A 19230-nucleotide genomic window follows, 5' to 3' on the forward strand; every position below is an offset into this window, starting at 1 on the left:
AATGAATGGCTTCTGGTTTTTGAAATGTAAATAAAAAAATCCATTGTGATAAAACAACAAAATTGCATTAACCATCAAAGTGAAGTCTAACTGTAGTCTTGAAACAAATCTGAATAAGGAAAAACATTGCAATAAAAATAATGCAAACTGGTTAAACTTGAGAGTAGCTGAGATCTGTCATGACAGAATATCTAGCGTCGTGAATGGGTATAATGTCTAGACCGCGAATATAAGACGACCCCCTTTTTTTCAGTCTTATTTCAATGCAAAAACCATAGTCCTATATTTGGGCCAATACGGTATATGTCCAGCTAGGATCTTTTACATCCATTCAAAATTGAGATAATTTGCCGGATGACACTAAATGGCATCCGTCATAAGCATTCATTAACGTCCATGACTGTCTTATGACGGTTTTATAACGCCGCTGTCAAAAAATTGCGTCTATCTATGAACAAATGCCATTTTGTGTCAAATTTGGTGGGTGGCGGCTTATAGTCAAGTGCGCCTTATAGTTGGAAAATTACGGTATACTTTGGGGGTAAAAAAGTGAAAAACATGTCTTATATGTATTTCTATCCAATTGTAAATCTGAATAAATACATTGAACACACAAAAAAGGGAGGGGAAGCTACTTCACGGGTTCTGTCTGCATTAACCGCGAAAAAAAAGAGGGATTACTGTACTATATTTATTTGGAACTCATTGCCTCCCACTGACAATAGACATCTAACTTTGTGGCCTGATTTTTAATGCTCATGTTTTGTTCATCTGCCCCTCACAATCAAAGTGGATTGGACATTTAGCATCATCAATGGCACCCAATGAATTAAGATGTATTCCAATCTTGTATAAAAACTACGGCTGTCAAAATTATCGAGTTAACGGGCGGTAAGTATTTTTAATTAATCACGTTAAAATATTTGACGCAATTAACGCACATGTCCCGCTCAGACAGATTTAAATGTCAGTAGAGTGAAATGCCCACTTGTTAATTGTGTTTTATGGAGTTTTGCCGCCCTCTGCTGGCGCTTGGGTGCGACTGATTTTATAGGCTTCAGCACCCATGAGCATTGTGTAAGTAATTATTGACATCAACAATGGCGGGCTACTAGTTTATTTTTTGATGGAAAATTTTAGAAAACATTAAGAGGGGTTTTAATATAAAATTTCCATAACTTGTACTAACATTTATCTTTTAAGAACTACAAGTCTTTCTATCCATGGATCGCTTTAACAGAATGTTTATAATTTTAATGCCATCTTGTTGATTTATTGTCATAATAAACAAATACAGTCCTTATGTACCGTATGTTGAATGTATACATCTATCTTGTGTCTTATCTTTCCATTCCAACAATTAATTTTACAGAATATATATATAATTTACAGAAAAATATGGCATATTTTATAGATGGTTTGAATTGCGATTAATTAATTTTTAAGCTGTAATTAACTCGATTAAAAATTTTAATCGTTTGACAGCCCTAATAAAAACACATTTTGTTAAACCTACAAATTTAACTTGCAAAACTAGTGTTCAAAGTGCAGCGTTTTCCTTCAGAAAGTCCCTTTCCCCGAGAGTCCCTTGAGTAGATGAGAGTGAAAGTAACCAATTTGTAAAGATGTCTCTCTTTCATCACGTCACATAAAAAGCCCGTCGGGGGCCTCTTTCAGACTGGAGCGCTCGCAGGGAATCGATGAATGTCATTTGATATCTCTATAGCATTTCATTTGTTACGGACCGGCAGGATATTTAGATGCCGGTCACGAGACTCCATATTGCGTCGGAGGATCTTTTCCAGCCTCTTACACTGGCAAAAGCACAACTGGGGAACAAATAGCCTGTGGCAAGACTGTCATAATTCAGCTCCCATTGCAGGAATTAAATGTTGTTGTTTTTTTCCTCTCACTTTATAGGCTTTCTTCTCAGGCAAGCTCAAAATTCGAGGGAATGTTATGCTGGGTCAGAAACTGGAGGTCATCCTGAAGGATCATGCAAAGCTGTGAGTCAGCCCACCTACTAAACGGGAAGGGTTTTGATTATCTAGCTAGAAGACAGCCTGAGGGAGCGTTTTTACTAATCCCCCATGAAATTTGAAATACAAAAACTTAATGGAACTGTTATAAAATGCTTATATTGTAAAATCTGGCCCTTTAAGGACTTTTTCATAAGGTTACCCCATTCTTGACATAGTGGTTGCTTGGTGAAAGGGACAGACATCTTTATCATGAGCATTGCTGCGGTAAGAATCTTTTAATATATCGAATAAAGCATTTTCTGAAAAAAAAAAAATGTCGATGAAAGCCAGTATTTTCCGGAAGTGGGCATTGTAAGTGGTGGCAGATATCAAGGCTGGTACTATTTTAGCCAATCAAATGCAAGTGTTCGACATTACCCGCCCATCCTCGTGACACTATGTTATATTTATACAGGTGGTCCCTAGGCGACGTAACCCGAATTTACCCCTTTAAAAAAATAACTGGCCAAAAAGTCCAAAAATATTCTATTTTGTGCAATTGTGTAGCTGGATTGTCGCCTTGGCTTCTATGACTGAGTAGGAGACTCGTCTAACATGGATATCCTCGCAGTTGGCGTGATGTCACGATGGCGTCATCTCGCATGGCAACGTGTCGCCATTTTGAGAAGGGGGCACGCACAGACAAATGTCTGAAATTCATATATTTCAGCTGTGTTTTGCGCCCCCCCATAAAAACGTCTTAAAAATGACTTATCACGAGTCACTGCCGACAGACGCGAAGAGGCGATACAATTTAAGATTAGCGTGTAGTGGCTTGCAAATCTGCCCATACAAAGTCGCAGCTGATAGCTGGATAAACAATCCAAAGGAATGGCCTGCAGTGGAGTTCGGAAATATCTACAACTACCTCATAAAGTCGCCCAGTAAGTTGAACTTTATCAATTCTTGGCATTTTTTGTTTTTAAACAAATGAAAATAAATGGATGATTATTTCTGCCGTAACCAGTAATTCGCCTCCAAGCGTTATTTAGCCGTGAAGCGTGGTCGTAGAACTAAATGGGGTGTCACGAGGCAAGAATGCAGTGCATGAGTCACGTCACGGCAAAATCACCACTTCCCACCAGGCCAATAATATACCGATTGACCAATCAGAGCAGTTCACGGCAAAAGAAAAATAACGCTTTGCGAGTTGTCGGTTACGGTAATAATACCCACTGCCTAGTCTATTGAATCCTAGCAGCTAATTGGGGCAAAAAAAATCGATTAAAGTTTGCTCACTCGTAATAAAATGTTGGCTGCAAATGTAAATGTGCCTGGATTTAGGTTCCGACTGGCGAGAATGGTCCACAGAACTGTCTTCTCTTACTGTTCTTTGATTGATTGCTTTCAGCCATTTGCTTGTCCTTTTCTTCTCACGAGTTGTGTTACAACCCGCAACAGGGCAACTTTTAGTCATTCCAAAGGAAAAAAGACCGCAAATAAGACAAAAGTTCAACGCGTTTGTACTACAATGCACGACAGAGCAACTGCTGACTCGTGTTTTGCCCCCCCTCTTCAATATGGCGACACCATTAATGCACAGATGTCCGACTGCGAAAATAGGACAGCTACCCTCTCATTTGGCCCACCTAAGTTTTTTCAGCTAATATGTTCGTGTATGCGTTTCTAATTAAGTTTAGAGCTACAGTTTGTGGAGTTATGTGCGAGCGATTTGCAATGAAAATTGTAAATACATTAGCCTAATTTGCCTAGCAAAAGTTCGCAATCTACTAAATTTACATTTTGATCAGGCGAGATGGCGGTTTGAACACCAACTTTTTTGGGTCAGGTGTTTTATCGTTAAAATGTGTCGTTTTAAACCTAAGTGTTCTACAGCTTTACAAATTGTCAAAGTGAAGGAAGGGAAAAAGCTTCAAAAACCACAATTGCCTTGTTTGCTGTCTGTCAAGCGAAACAACTTCACGTATAGTGAGGACAGAACACATCAAGTTAATAAAGTTATAAATAAGGTACTCTTCACGCAGCTTAAAAAAAAAACACTGGCAACAATGGCAAACAAGATTCCAGCTTCATAAAGTTGAGTTAGTCATAACCCGGGGACTACTTGTATATCATTATGTAAATGTTGGCGCAATTTACGGAGAAATTATAGTATAGAGTGCGTGCCCACTTCATACCCGTTTTGCCTGATCATTCAAACGGTTATTTATATTAGGTGTTGTCTGTCCCTTTAAGACTGGGGTGTTAGAATCTGAATCAGTTACTCACTTTGAATGGATCCATAGCTATTGCCTGACCTTAATTAAAATGACATGTTTTTTCTTTTCTGTAACAACATTAATCTTTGAAAAAAAATGATTTGGGGAAGTTTTCCTGGAAGCAAATCACGGACCTGTATAGAAATGTTTCAATAAAATATGAATGAGGAAAGAAAACTTGCTTTGATAAAATTTATTTCAATCTCCAGCTTGTGTAGAAGCAACCGCTTGGCTTCGGATAAAACTTATTTAACTCCCTAATGTGCGGGGAGTTCACATTCCACCCCCTTTCCCAGATGCTTTGTCAAGGTTTTGGGGAAAAAAAAAATAAAGCAAAAAATACACGTTTCCCAAATAGAGATGGATTTATACACAATTGTCCAACAAGATGGCGTACCCACGCTTCTATGTGAAGAAACTGAGAATTTGTTTGAAATTTACAGAGTCCAATTTAAACTGTTTTCATTTCACAATACAAATTGTTGCAAAGATGGGTTTTTTTTGTAACATTGAGAGTAAAGTTTAAATGTGTTTAGAAGTGGCAGTTTTATGTAAATAAGTTTTATATATTTTTTTTTAAATCTCATTGATACCAGTAAATATTGCAGTTTTATGTCGGGGAAATTGTAATAGTATAGTAGCGCTAGTAATAACTCATTTTAAGGTTAAAATGCCGATCAACGATTGTATTTGTAATAAGACATTTGTGTCCTGAAACATTATTGCCAAATTACAAGTAGAAGGAGACAATTATGTAATTAATATTAAGTTTTCATTTTTTCCCCCACCACATACAAACACATGTCCATTAAATGCAATATTTAAACTTCACCCTCATACAAAAGAACATCTTGTAATATTGCAGCTTTATTTTCACAAAACCTAAGACTATTCCATCCAGCAACACCACGCCATTGTTCTCAAGTGTAAACTCATAATTCGATAGCTTTTGGTTTTTTCAGTGTGGCACCATCATGCCTTGTACCTTCAAAACACCATGTTGTCATCCTCTGGGAAGTTAAAAGTAGCACACATTTTGTCCCTTGAGCAACATAAAATGTCTCAATCCTTCACATGTGTAGATGAATGACGGCAGAAATAAAAGACCGAATGGTGAGAAAACCACAATCCCCCAAAAAAATCAATTTTAATTCACTGAAATATCAGAAAGTGTGGTGTTATCGGAATAAAACATCTGTACAAATAAACGGTTAAAAGTTGCTCACACACCCATTTTAAATTAAAGCTACGGTTTGTGCAACTTTGTACAAAGACCACTACAGCTAGTCAGTAGTCAAATATTAAGGACACTTCATACAATTGGCGAGGAATATATATATATATATATATATATATATCGGTCTCTATATAATGTGCTGTACATCGCATGTTACTTATGTTCTTCAGAACTGCTTTAATAACATCTGACACGACTCACAAAAAGATATTGGGCTTTAGTGTGAAAGTTCAGAGTGAAACGAAAATAAAGGTGTTGCCAAAGAGTCGGTGACTGAATGGCATCAGTGTGTAAATTTGCAGGGAAAACACACCTCTTTTCATTTTGAGATGTAACTTCATGGTCATGTGCAAATCGATGTGACAGTCTAACTAGCTGCTCACCGAGCGGGAAAAGTTGCAAGGTTTTTCGCGGGCTCGGCGAGTCAACCGGTCTTAACTCTAACCTCCCTGAAGCTACTCTAGGCACAGATCTCACCTTGTTCCCGACATACAACTGCCGCAAATTACACGAGCTGTGTTTGATTCGCCTCGAATGTGCTTTTAAAAGCCCCGCATTCTGTCGGAAATGTACGACTGGATCCGGTGTGCTTTTTTTATGGTCAGTTTACAATCGATCTGCGGTAACCAGGAGGAGATTCAGGAGCTCTTACCTCCCGTCGGCGCTATTCGCCGAAATGGCAGACAGAAATATAGTATCTTCTCAGTCTTATTCTACGAGATGAACTTGACGTCGTTCTTGAGGTCGCCGTGGCTGTCGGCTGTTGTTGGCGCTGAAGCGGTTGGGCAGGATCCTCATCTTCATGGTGCCGTCGGCGCCGCAAGAGTAGATGTGATTGGTCGGCCCCACCTCCACTTGCATGACGCCCGTGCCCAGGTTGCGGAAGATAGACTGGCGAGCGTGTTCGTTGGGGAAGCAGTAGAGCAGACTCTGCGTGGCCAGGTTCCACACCTGATGAGACGGCAAAACCATACGATATATTTTCAACTCTTATTTTGTACACCCCCCACGGTGCATGATTGACACATGAGAGTACCAATGAGCACCATCGCAGCTGCCCCTATTATGATCAATTGACTACGCACCATAGCAAGCCTCCCCGATGAGACCGACGATAAGAGTGGCTTTATCTTGTAAGCTGATTGGCTGCTCGGATCACAGTCCTGCCTAGTCCCTTACCTTGATTTCAACAACTGGACCTTTACGGTCATTTTCTCTTTTACACACTTTGAGAGCACAAAATGGACTGCAAATGAATGAATACACATATTTTTTTAAGAAAACAAACACGTCATCTGGACACAAAACGGTATCAGCAGGTCCGTTGCTGCATTGGAAAATGCTCCAATAAAAAATTCTGGCATGGGAGTCCTATTTTATGAGCTCCTTCAGAGCACAGTCTATAATATGACTTAATTAACGTCATAATCTGGCCATTCCATACATGGCCATCAAACACCGGAACGCAATTAAAGACTTTGCGTGATGGCAGATGAGGTATATTTCTGAAGACTTATCTTCCCTTCCTATCCTAATCTCCAATTTAAAAGAAAGCAAGCAGGTACTTCGTCTGAATCCCGACATTCAGCTCACATTTACTCACTTGGTCGATGACATGAGAACTATGACTTTTCCCTTCAGTTTGTGTGACAAAAAACATCTGAACTGCTTCTTTACTTTGTTTACTGTTAATGCTTTGAACATCACTATAATTGATTAAGCTACAACAAGGGTTCCATCCATCAGCAGCAGCTCGGAGTACCCACACTTTCTGGAGTCCTTGGAGGGTGTGGTGGAGAGCGCTTCCTATGGGGATTCCCTTGTTCTGCTGGGGGACTTCAATGCTCATCTGGGTAATGACAGAGAACTGGAGGGGCATGATTGGGAGGACTATGTACTTATTCAGCGTGAAATGTGTATCTGACACCTTTTGAATGTATTAATGGCAACAGGTGCTTACACCGGTTACTAGAGGTGTGCGAAATTTCTGATTCTTAGATCTTTCGCGATTCGGCCACGGAAGATTCGAGAACGATTCACAAACATCCAAATTTTGATTTTTGAAATATGCCAAGTAAAGCGGAACTAAAACAGTCTTTGGGACGCAATAAGGAACGGACCCAGAGTAAACATCATGCTTTCATTATCTGAGTAATGACAATGTTCAACTCACATCTCTCGCTCAACTCATGCCGCTAGATAAAAAAACAAAAACAAAACATTAATACCTGACCGCTGCCGACAGCCGCTACAAACTATGTCCACATAATGCTACGACGGTAGATACCACATGTATAAAAAACTAGATGCGAAATGACAGACTCGGCGGCGTTAGCAACACATGTATAGAAAACTAGATGCAAAATGACAGACTTGCCAGCGTTAGTAAACAGCCGCCAATCTTAAAGCAGTAGACTTCCCTTTAAGGCTGTTGTAGCGAGCCTTCCAAGTGAACCTAATTAACTTTTTATCTAAAGGTTTAGGCAAAAATCTTGACTTGAATCCATCTTTAAAACAGTGTTAAAACGTTCACATGTCGAAAGTAGACAGAAGGGAAATTATGGAATAACAAGCAATTTTAACAACATTAAATTGAATGTAGTTTAAACCTGCTGATACAGAATGGGGACTTGAGCATTTTATTCACCGTTTTGGACTGTTAACTTGATACTGAAATAGTCGTTTATTTATTTACATCTTTTTATTTGAGGTTATTAATGCAGTACATGAGTCAAAACATCTCAGTCAGAACAAAAATAACATCAATTAGTCTTATTCATGGTCCATCTGGTATAAGAACAAAAAGTAAACGTTTAGACTGACATAATTCCAAAGTTGTAATTGGCTGTATCATGAGAAGGTTCTTCATCTATTTTACACAGACCATGCCTACAACACTAACAATTAGAGCTGGGAATCTTTGGGCACCTAACGATTCGATTACGATTCAGAGGCTCAGATTCGATTAATAAACGATTATTGATGCACCCCCCTCCTTTAAAAAAAAAAAAAAAAAAAAAAATGTTTTGTACATTAGTTCTAAAATTGTTCAAAAATACTCTCAGGCTAAACCAAACTACTATTTCAGTATCAAGTTAACATATAGCAGTAAACAAAAAACTCCAGTCCCCATTTTGTATCAGCAGCTTTAAACTACATTCAATTAATTTAATGTTGTCAATCAACCGTTAAAGTTGTTAAAATTGCTCCCGTTATTCCATAATTTCCCTTTTGTCTACTTTCGACATGTGAAAGTTTTAAAACTATTTTAAAGATAGATCCAAGTCAATATTTTACCGATTTAGGAGTATTTTAGATAAAAAGGTACAGTGGTACCTCTACATACGAATTTAATTCGTTCCAGGACCTTGTTTGTAAGTCGAAATGGTCGTATGTCGAGCAGGATTTTCCCATAGGAATACATTATAATTCCATTAATTCGTTCCAAAGCCTAAAAACATGCACTAAATTCTTAATAAATACTGCTGGCACTGTTAAAAATGGCAATTAAACATAGAAAAACATAAGTTATAAATAAATAATTCAGAATAATATAATAATAATAAGAATAATTAATAATTATTCCTGTAAATAATGTAACGAATCGGATTCTAATATGGCGGACACTTTTTACTGTCCCTGAACGCACCGCGAAGCTGACGTCTCAGTGAGATAGGTCAGTGCGGTAGAGATAATACTTTCGTTTTCTTGAGAGCAGTCAACTGCTTAAGACAATGGGCGTTTTGTGTTGGATAAGTTCTTAAATAAATGATAAAAACGTGACGAAGCTGGCGATTTCCTTGGCAATGTTACCACAATAATAATTGTCACCTTAACTTATAAATAGTGGCGAACGGTGGTCGGAAGAGGACCATGGAGCTGTATTGTTGAGCCAGTTCAGGGACGCGCACCCCAAGCTCATATTTTTCTATAACTTGCATCTTCATTTCAAAGGTAAGCATCACTTTTTTCCTTGTTTCTCCAACTGTATCAACTTTTTTTGAAAACTGTGTTGATTTCTCACACAAGAAAATCCACCGTGCGTTCGTTTGCAGTGCTGTCATGTCGTCGTATTTCGAGCAACTCGTCGGATGTAGAAACAAATGGCGGCTCAAATTTTACGTCGGATGTCGAAAAGATCGTGTGTCGAAGTGATCGCATGTAGAGGTACCACTGTAATTAGGTTCGCTTGGAAGGTTCGCTATAACAGCCTTGCAGGGAAGTGTACTGCTTTAAGATGGCGGCCGTTTACTAACGCCCGCATCTAGCTTTTTGTAGATGTGCTGCAACGCTATCGTGCATCTAGTCCTATATAAATGATATCTACCATAACATTATGTGGATGTACTTTGTAGCAGCTTTTCGGCAGCAGTCAGGTATGTTGTTGTGTTTTTTTATCTGGTGGCATGAGTTGAGCTAGAGCAGTGAGTCGAGCATTGGCATTACCCGAGGGGCCGGGTAATGAGAAGCATGATGTTTAGCTACTCTCGCTCCGTTCTTCCTCATTGCGTACCGAAGACTGTGCGGCGTGCCGAATGTGTTGTACTTCCGCTTTACTTGGCATATTTCAATAATCGGAATTTGGATGTTTGTGAATCGTTCTCGAATCTTCTACGGCCGAATCGCGAATAATCTAAGAATCGGAAATTTTGCACACCTCTACTAACAATAGTCGTTTATTTAAGCCTGAGAGGCTTTTTGTTCAATTTTTGTAACTAATGTATGAAACATTAAAAGCAATTAATAGCTTGGGGGATTTGTGGGTGTCATCAATAATCGATCGTGTAATCGAATCGTTGGGTGCCCAAAGATTCCCACCCCAACTGGTTACTGTGATTATTTAAGCATAATTTGCATATTTTTGCTAAAAAAATATTGTGAATTGGAGAGGTCTCATGATAAATTATGTACAAGCGAAATACATTTATTGGTAACTAGATATGGTGGAAAGAGGAATACTTTCCTTTCAGTATTGGACAGTATCTAATGTCTTATTTTACGTAAGTGTAATATTTTAGTGCATCACCTTGACTCAGACCATGACAGGGCTAGCAGTGATTATTAATCATTAACTGCCAATTCAAAATAAATTATACTATTCATTCATTCAGTCTATTTCAGTCAATGAGTTAACCTTGTCTAGAAAGTTGGAATTCATACTAAAGCATTCTTATTCATTCCTAAAACCTCTATGTGTGGGGGAAAAAAAAAAGTAAAGTGAATGAATGAATGATAAAGTAAAATAAGAGGAAAAAACCCTGAACAAAACATAACCCATCTTAGTGGAGGTGGCGCAAGGTACCTTGAGGCTGCCTTCGGCCGAACCGCTGATAAAGCAGTCCTCGGTTGGGTCAACAGCGAGGGCTTTGATGGGCGACTCGTGGGCCTGGAAGCTCTGGCGCTGGTGTCTGTGAGGAAGCTCCAGGATGCTGATCCAGCCCTTTCTCCCGCCTGTGACCAGCAATTGCTGCCTGGGCGCCATTAGCAGCACTGTTGCACCAGATTCATGGCAGCAGAAGGCTGGACCAGAATGGAAGGTGGAGGTCAACGAGATCCCAGTAAAATAATGAGACGGCACACTTCTTCATCTTCTGTCAGACGAAGTTGCATCATGAGTGTTCTGGGTGCAGCTTACCATGTACAAGGCTGTTAATCGGGGTCACCAGAGTGTCCCATAGACACACGTTCCTGTGGGAGAAAACAAATCTATTTTTGTGGTCTGTTGAAACAAAGGAAAGCAATTAAAATATACAGTGGAAACTCTAAGACAATTGAGGTAGTATAAATCTGCAGTTTTGGGAAAAATAATAATTGCTTTACATCTGACTGCCACTCATCAATCAAAGGGTTATTTCTGACACGTTTCAATTTTTTAATGGCTGTCAAGAACATACAATGTATTTTATTTGCTCATCATCAAAGTGAAAGCCAATTGAACAATTTACTTGTGATAATTACAATTTGGGCAGCACTGAAGGCCTAGTAATGATTAGCAGATCCACATAGTGATCAGTCCATTCTGTGTGACTTTGCGTTTTCATGTTGTTAGCATACGCTTCCCCCAGCGAAAGCACACATTCCAAAAACATGTCTGCTACGTTCACAAGTGTGAATGCTCTTTCTTGGTTGGTAACCAGTCCAGGGTGTACACCACCTATTATCTCAAATCAGCTCACCCACAATGCACTAATAAAAGGCGGAAAACACAGACAAGACTGAAAAAGCAGTTTCTGCTCTTGCACTCCTCTTTAAAAGAAACTGCTGTATTTTAAGTTAAAACAACTGTTGTGTTTGATAGAACAATATGTCTATATGCTGCCATAGCAAATTCATGGCAGATTAAGCCCCCGAACTATTTCTAATTTGTACCTTTTATGCTGGAAACCCCCGTTTACAGACGTCTCGTCGTTTTTGTTTCAACCCAGTCATGAAAACAAGGTAAGTTATTTATTATTCAAAATGTCTGTCATTTATAGCTTAGAATCATTAATTGATGTCTAATATTTTGTTTGAAAAAAACAAACAAATGACTTAAAAAAATTATTCACTCGCATATTTTAAACTTTTAAACAAATGACGTCACAATGAAAAAAATGGCGTCTGTAAAAAAGTCCCGGATATCTACCTCATAACCATCACTAAATTGTATTTTTTTGTTACTGTCGCATTTTCCCCGATATGATAATCGATCCAAACAAAAAAAAATTAACAAAAATGTTTAAAAGGGCAAATATATGAAAAAGAAAATCTTGACCACTCCTTGATTTCTGCATCGCGACCTTTGTTATATTACCATGTTTCACCCATAAAATCCCAACAAATCCAGCTGTGGCCATTCACAGCTGTGTCTTGACACTCAGTTATACATGCGACATGGAGTTTTTGGATCGAAACAAGGTGAGTACGCGATAATGTCTCGTTAAAGTCATGGCATTTCTAATTGTGCTCTCACCTTCAGATAGGGTTTTGCTGTTTAAAAAACTTTTTTTTTTTTAAATGCCCTCCTGTCCAAATTTTTTCTTCCCCCCAGAAAGTTGAGATTTTAACCTTCCAATGATGTATCACACATGCATATCGGACAATTTTGAAATCTGGCCAAATTGGGGGTCTCAGAGCGGAACTTCAAGTAACCTGAGTGTTTTCCGCCAAAAACAAGGACAATAGAATCGATAATGAATCAACTGGATTGTGAAATAAGGGGTTGATCATTGCCATGAAGAGTTAAAAAAAATGATTGTGAATAGGTGTGGCTTTCACCAGATAAAGAAAATGTGCTGAAAAAAACCCATCTGCGTATGCCAGGGTCAATTTGCATAAACCCAATGTCAGATGTTTGGGAGTAGGCATGTGCCGGTATGAGATTTTGACGGTACGATAACCGTGAGCAAAAATACCGCGGTTTCACGGTATCACGGTATCACGGTATTGCAATTATAGCTCCAAAATTTTGAGATGTATTTTTTTTAAATTTTTTAATTTTTTTTAAAACCAACTTTTTTCCATTGAAAAAAATTTTTTTCAGAACATATTTGCAAATTAGAACATGAATATAATGTGAAAATAAATTAATGTGAAAATAAATAAATTAACAAAAAATAACAAATATTTTATATAAAATTAAAATAAATAGAACCTAGACTATACCCACAGCCACAGCTCAAGTTGCTCAATAATAGAGCAAGAACAAAATAATTGCTATAAAAAAGTAAAAACACTTCTAAATAAAATTAAAAATATATACTGTATGACTTTTTTTGAGGGGGAGAAGCTGAAGTTTCGCCATTTTCAGCCACTGTGTCAACTCTCTTCTACATGATGTCATGCCTTTGTGTTAAAGAGAACAAAGAATTCATAAGTTAAAAAGTTAGTTAAAAATGTATAAGTTAGTTTTATAAGTTAGTTAAAATGTAAATATTGTTGAGGAAAAGTTTCACCTAAAACAAAAAGTGAGGAGTGAGACCTCCTTTCGCAATTAGCGATCTTTGACGCGATCCTTTTTTTTTTTTTCTCCCCGCCTTCATTCAAGCTTGTTTCTCACTCAGCGTAGTGACGGGATCTGTCGTTCACTTGAGTAAACGAATCCATTCCGGTTCGTTCAGTAAAACGATTCGTTCAACGAATCGTTCGCCCCCCTCATCTCCCTCCCCACCCAAATGAATCGTTCGGTTAGTGAACGGGAAGTGACGTTGCCGAACGAATCACCAAAGACCGCTTCGCAGTATAACTGAACGGGAAGTGACATTGCTTGGTCCCTCCCTCTCTTGCACATTGACCACTCGTCGTAGTTTCAGAAATGAGTGACAGGCGATATCATTCTGCTCTCAGAGACAGCCTCGTCTCTCTCCCGCTGCTGCAAAAGCGAGGGAGAACTTCCGCGTCGTCTGTCCTAGTTCTATGGGCTCAAAGTCATGGCTCGTGCTTGCATTTCGAATTAGGACACGGTTAAACATTTTCCTTTTGAGGGGGAAGTCGGGGTTTGGGGTCGGGGGCGCACGGACTTTCTTTAGCATGATCTTGCTCACATATACAATGCTGCTGCTAACAGCCAACGCGGCATGCCTGCTGTCACGAAAATAAAAATAAATCGAAAGTTTAATTTCTAATTATGGAACGGCCAACACATCATATTAACCTCTCGCTCTGTTGTATTTTTGTTTTTTATTATTAAGATGATCGTTTTGAATTTTTGCACTGGTATTAATAAATAAAATAATCCGGTCAGCTCCCCTGTCGTCCCCGCATCTCAGATCGTCAAATGCTGACGAGAAATAATTGTTTGCTTTATGATTTCGCCTTTCTACTCTCATTAGTCTGTTAAGAAAAATGTAGACATATTGCGACATCTCCCGTGTCCGCGCGCTTTGTTTTTGGGGCGCTTGAGTAGCACATGATGGACGGATTGACATAATTTGTCAAACCAACCGACACCCTCTGACACGGAAAAAAAAAAAAAAAAACACTCGGAAAAAATTGACATGTATATACAGTTTCATTGCAAATCAGTATTATGGTGATCATACTAAAATTTTTTTTTTTTTCTGTGCACATATGAGGTACATATCGCTGCCATGAAGCCTCCATATAGTGACAGTTCTCTGCCCGCTTCACTGCCGTCACGCGACCGCAGCTCAGGTTTTGCTTGCCTCGTAGCTACGCGTGTTTTAAATTACTGTAAATTTGATAGTATATCGTCATAGGCACAGTCCCGAGTCTGTTGAGAAAAGTAGAACACTAAACCATGCTCGCTAGATTTGTGTGGTGTTTTTGTCTTTTTGAGCAGCATTTGATAGGCTCCACGTTAACAAATATGTGACAAAGTCGTTTCCTTTCATTTTATGACTCGTTCACCGCATAGTCATTACTGGAAAGTCAAGTTAGCAGCAAGCTAGATCAGGAACCGGAGGACCGAATCACTGAACGGGAAGTGACAAAACTCAGTCTTTCCCCCCTGCCTGCACGCTGGCTGCTTATTGGCCACACGTGGAAATGAGTGACATACGCCATGATTCTGTTTCCGCTCCCTCCCCTGCCCGCGATGAGGCTGGCGTCTGATTGGTCGTGTGCGATGTCAGAAGACGCTGCCGCTTGCTCAACGCCCTCCCACGCAGCGAACAAGCGCCACCAACTTCATAGAACGAATCAGTGCAGATGGTGATTAGTTCGGTCTCGTTCACCCAAACAATTCGTTCAAAAAGAACGAATCGTTCGCGACCGATACAACACTAACTCAGCGGCTGTGAGACACAAAAACGTCGACGAAGCTGCTCTCCCAGCTTAGCCTAGGCCCTAGGCTAACATTCGTCTTTGTAAGTTTTAGTTAGTTTGTATATTGAATTTGAAAGGAAAATGTATGTTTTGTTTTTGGCGACCTTTTTCATGGTGCTACTGCTATCCTGTTGAACCTACTCACATGTGGAAAAATACAATTGTATAACGTTTTCAATGTATTCATTTGTATATTTCACCACGATTTGAGAGCTCAATAAATTGAAGAAACGTACGCCTTGTGTTTCGAGAATTTGTTTTTGGGTTTGCTTGCTGTTTAGCAGAATAGCGTCACTGACACTCACGGCAACAAACGGGAAGGGTGAGCGCTGTCGCACCAAGCCATTTCGGCTGCATTTTGATACATGAAAAATAGCGAATACCGTACTAAGGTATGACGGAAAATTTTAGTGGTTTTGAAACCGCTACGTTTTCACACCACGGTAAACCGTGAAACCGGTAACCGGCACATGTCTATTTGGGAGTCAATTGACCTTTCCCAAACTCTACATTCTAATTGGCCATCGACCTGAAACTGTTGTTAAGGTGCAAGCGCTGACAAACTCTCTGATGCCCCATTACCTGGTTTTGAGATCACCAACTGCCATAAAACTTTACAGAAAAGACGAAAAGTACCAACATTCTGTGGACGACCAAAAAGGTGATGCGAAGAGCTTATGGAATATATAAATCAGACATGAGGTACCGCAGGAGTATTAATGTGGTCCTTTCCCGTAGCAGAACTACAAAAAAAAAAAAACTGGATTCCAGTGGATTAACAATTCCGGATGTATGGCATCACTTCCACGTATTAGGTCTCCAACATAAACAAGCATACACATGTTCTCTTGAGGTAAGAGTAAGCCATTGCTAGCGGCTAACTAGCAACTGTCTTGCCTAACTTGCATTTAGAGCAGTCATGTCCAAACTCCGGCCCGGGGGCCAAATGCGGCCCGTGGTCAAATTTCATCCGGCCCCCAGCCTCTATCATAAAATCAATAACGTCTGGCCCACAAACAGACTTAATAAATTGGTCAGCAGTACTTCTACCAGCATATGAAGTATCTTACACACTAAATGCTGCTCCTCATTTACCCATGAAAAGGCAGCAGCACTCGAAGCAACATTACCCCGTACTCCCAATTTTCTAAAATGACGACAATCAACAAAAAAAGAAAGTTGACTGCGATGGCTGGCGCTTCAAGGATAGGTGGAAATTGGACTTATTTCTTCACGAAAATACGCGACTGTTTGCCTTATTTGTAAAGAGACAGTAGCTGTTTTTAAAGACTTCAATGTGAGGTGATATTACTAAACAAGACACGCTGACATGTACGACAAGATTACAGGCAAGATACGTAGCGAGAAATTGAAGCAACTTGAAGCTAGTTTAATTTCACAGCAGCAGTATTTCGCAAGAGCCCGAGTTAAAAGAGAACCACAAGTCCACAAAGGCTAGTTGCGAGATTGCTGAAATTATTAAAAAAACAAACAAAAAAAAAACGCACAAAATGGCTTGCTAAAATTTGCTTAAATATATTGTTCTACATAAAAGACGTCAGCCAAGGTCGGCCCCCCACATTTTTACCACACCAAATCTGGCCCCCTTTGCAAAAAGTTGGGACACCCTTGATTTAGAGGGAAGGACATCCATAAAACTGGATATCAAAGTTGTACTTACTATCACCACTGTAATGTCTGGGATGCTTTGAGTATAGCTTTTTCATTAGCTAAAGTTAGTTAAGTTCATGTCTTCATTCAAAGTCCGTTCTATGAATGTGTAAAAAAGTAGAGGTAATGCTTTAATGTGAGTAAACAAAGTGTCCTAAAAATCACTTTGAACTTTGGTTTTTATTTTTTATGTAACGTTTTGTGAGCAGACACCTTAGTATCCCAACCCTAGCTGTAAGTGTTAAATTTGTATGCTTTTGCCTCGATAGCTTCCTATGATTTTTTATATTTCCAAAATAACCCTCCAGTGCATATTTTAAACCATTTTGCCTCAATCCAGAGAATGTTGCACTGGTATTGCTCCAAAATAAATCAATCAAAACACTGCAGTATACATCTGCCTGCAGTGGCTTTGCTGTTGGAGTGATGAAGCTTGTCTGCTTAGCAACCGTAACAAAGGGAGGGGGGGTAGTTTTGCGAAAGGTCAATTGTATATGATGCAAGTTTCAATTACAGTGAAGAATCTATATTATCTGTGCTACCTGCTGTGAAAACTGTTGAAATTTTATCTTTAAAAAGAACTAACTTGTACGAATGAACTCATTGCTATTCTGCCATTGACGGTATCTAGTGACAAACCAATATAAATTTAAAAAAAAAAAAAAAAAAAAAAATTTAAAGAGTTGCAGCTCGCAGCCATTTATCATCTTAATGGCACTGAAGCTTTTTAATATATAATGGTTAGATGGAACTGATTACCTGATTATTTCATCATGATCTATGATACTGTAAAAACTGTTTTGAAATCCAACCAAACTCAGAGAATCCACTGTATTCAGAATTTGTAGAATGCATTACCGATTGTCCGTGGAGAGACCCGCAGTGGCAATGAGGGAGGAGGAGCCCACAAAGACAAAATCATGAGCCGTCTTGTTGTGGCACTGCAGAGTCTGGCGCACACACGCACACAAGATGCTTACTAGATCTGACAGTAAGCGAGAAGCAGCAGAATAGTAAACAAAATCAAAATGAGCAGGGAAGGAGAAAGGAAGGGGGGGGGGGGGGTTCTTGGTGTACATCACCAGAGAGGTTTTGACCCAAAAAGGAGACGACAAAAAAAAGTAAAAAGAAAAGGACAAAACACTTGACTAAACAGGGTGCTGCGCATGCATACCAGATAGGGTTTGGGAGCAGCCCCAGTCGTGTTCGTCTGCCAGAGACTCAAACCGCCGTCAGCGTCCACAATCCCAAACTGCAAAAAAAAAAAAAAAAAAAAACAACGACCGCGGCGTTGAAATTAAGTCAGACAGTTTGTTCCATTTTATTCCACAGCAGGCTAAATGTCAGCTGCGTTGGAGACACCTGTTGAGATGCGTTGCCCCCTTCAGGTAATGCGCACCAAGCGCTAAACCGCATCGCTTACATAACTGCAGGAAATGTTTGCAAATTCTCTGAGCGTCTCTTGCTTTTTTTTTTGGCTGAGCCGACAAAGGAGATGAACACGGCGTCGAGGCACCATCTGAGGACATGTTTCGCGGGAGGCGAGTGCACTCAGCTGAACAACAATGTGTGCTGAAGCCAATTCCCCGCTGTGTTTCGTGCCAGCATGGCAAAATTGAGACGGGATGTGTGAATATGTCACTCAGTGGGACAGGCTCGTGGCAAAGAATTGAAAAAAATCAAAGAAGAGTGAATGATTTTTGTAAAAGGCGAGAGAGTGACTTAGCAACCTTATTTCCTTGATGGTTGAATCGAATCCTGGTCACCCTGGAATTGCCTGGACTTCTGAAACAAATAATCTGCTGGGAGTGACCCCACTCGAACATCCTCACGCTCCCGTCTTGAGCTCCGGTCAAGTCTGAAGAAACAACAGCACAAAAAGGACATCAATGTTATCTTCTTCATGGCTACTAGGGCCAAGTACCCCAGCAGAGCTATCTGGTGGTTCCAGTTTCAGAATTCTATTTTTAGTTATGAGCAGTCACACACAGGCATTTCCAAAAACACGTCTCATTAGGCCCTTATACATAAGTCCTTCTGCAAATGTACTGTCTGCACCATCGTTCGTGGCTCTCCTTGTTATTTTTCCCAAGTCACTCGACGGCAGCATAGCCTGAGGCCTGCTTAAAACTTCAACCATAAGGTCGTTTTCCTATGACATCTAATAGGAGCGTAGTATGGCGGCAAAATTTGATGATCATTTGGAAGTCACAATGAACAAGGCAGCATGACGTTTTTTTTTTAATGGTGACTGCCATTTTTGTCAATGGCATTGGTTTAGTCAAGAGTTGATGTTCCGGACTTAAAGTACCCCAAT

General features: G+C 39.6%; 2 protein-coding genes across 2 annotated transcripts in view; one reads left to right on the forward strand and one right to left on the reverse strand.

The window, feature by feature from the left end:
- hsd17b4 (hydroxysteroid (17-beta) dehydrogenase 4) overlaps positions 1–6218 on the forward strand; it is a 64770-nt gene extending 58552 nt beyond the window's left edge. Inside the window, exon 25 of the mRNA XM_057832550.1 lies at positions 1921–6218. Coding sequence (XP_057688533.1) covers positions 1921–2010 — 90 coding nt within the window. The 3' untranslated portion in view covers positions 2011–6218. The remainder of the gene's footprint in view (positions 1–1920) is intronic.
- dmxl1 (Dmx-like 1) overlaps positions 2715–19230 on the reverse strand; it is a 114829-nt gene continuing 98313 nt past the window's right edge. Inside the window, 7 exon segments of the mRNA XM_057832549.1 lie at positions 2715–6233; positions 6235–6428; positions 10780–10997; positions 11113–11165; positions 17772–17863; positions 18088–18165; positions 18644–18771. Coding sequence (XP_057688532.1) covers positions 6191–6233; positions 6235–6428; positions 10780–10997; positions 11113–11165; positions 17772–17863; positions 18088–18165; positions 18644–18771 — 806 coding nt within the window. The 3' untranslated portion in view covers positions 2715–6190.

This window comes from Corythoichthys intestinalis, chromosome 3, assembly GCF_030265065.1.
Source record: "Corythoichthys intestinalis isolate RoL2023-P3 chromosome 3, ASM3026506v1, whole genome shotgun sequence".
Taxonomy (NCBI): domain Eukaryota; kingdom Metazoa; phylum Chordata; class Actinopteri; order Syngnathiformes; family Syngnathidae; genus Corythoichthys; species Corythoichthys intestinalis.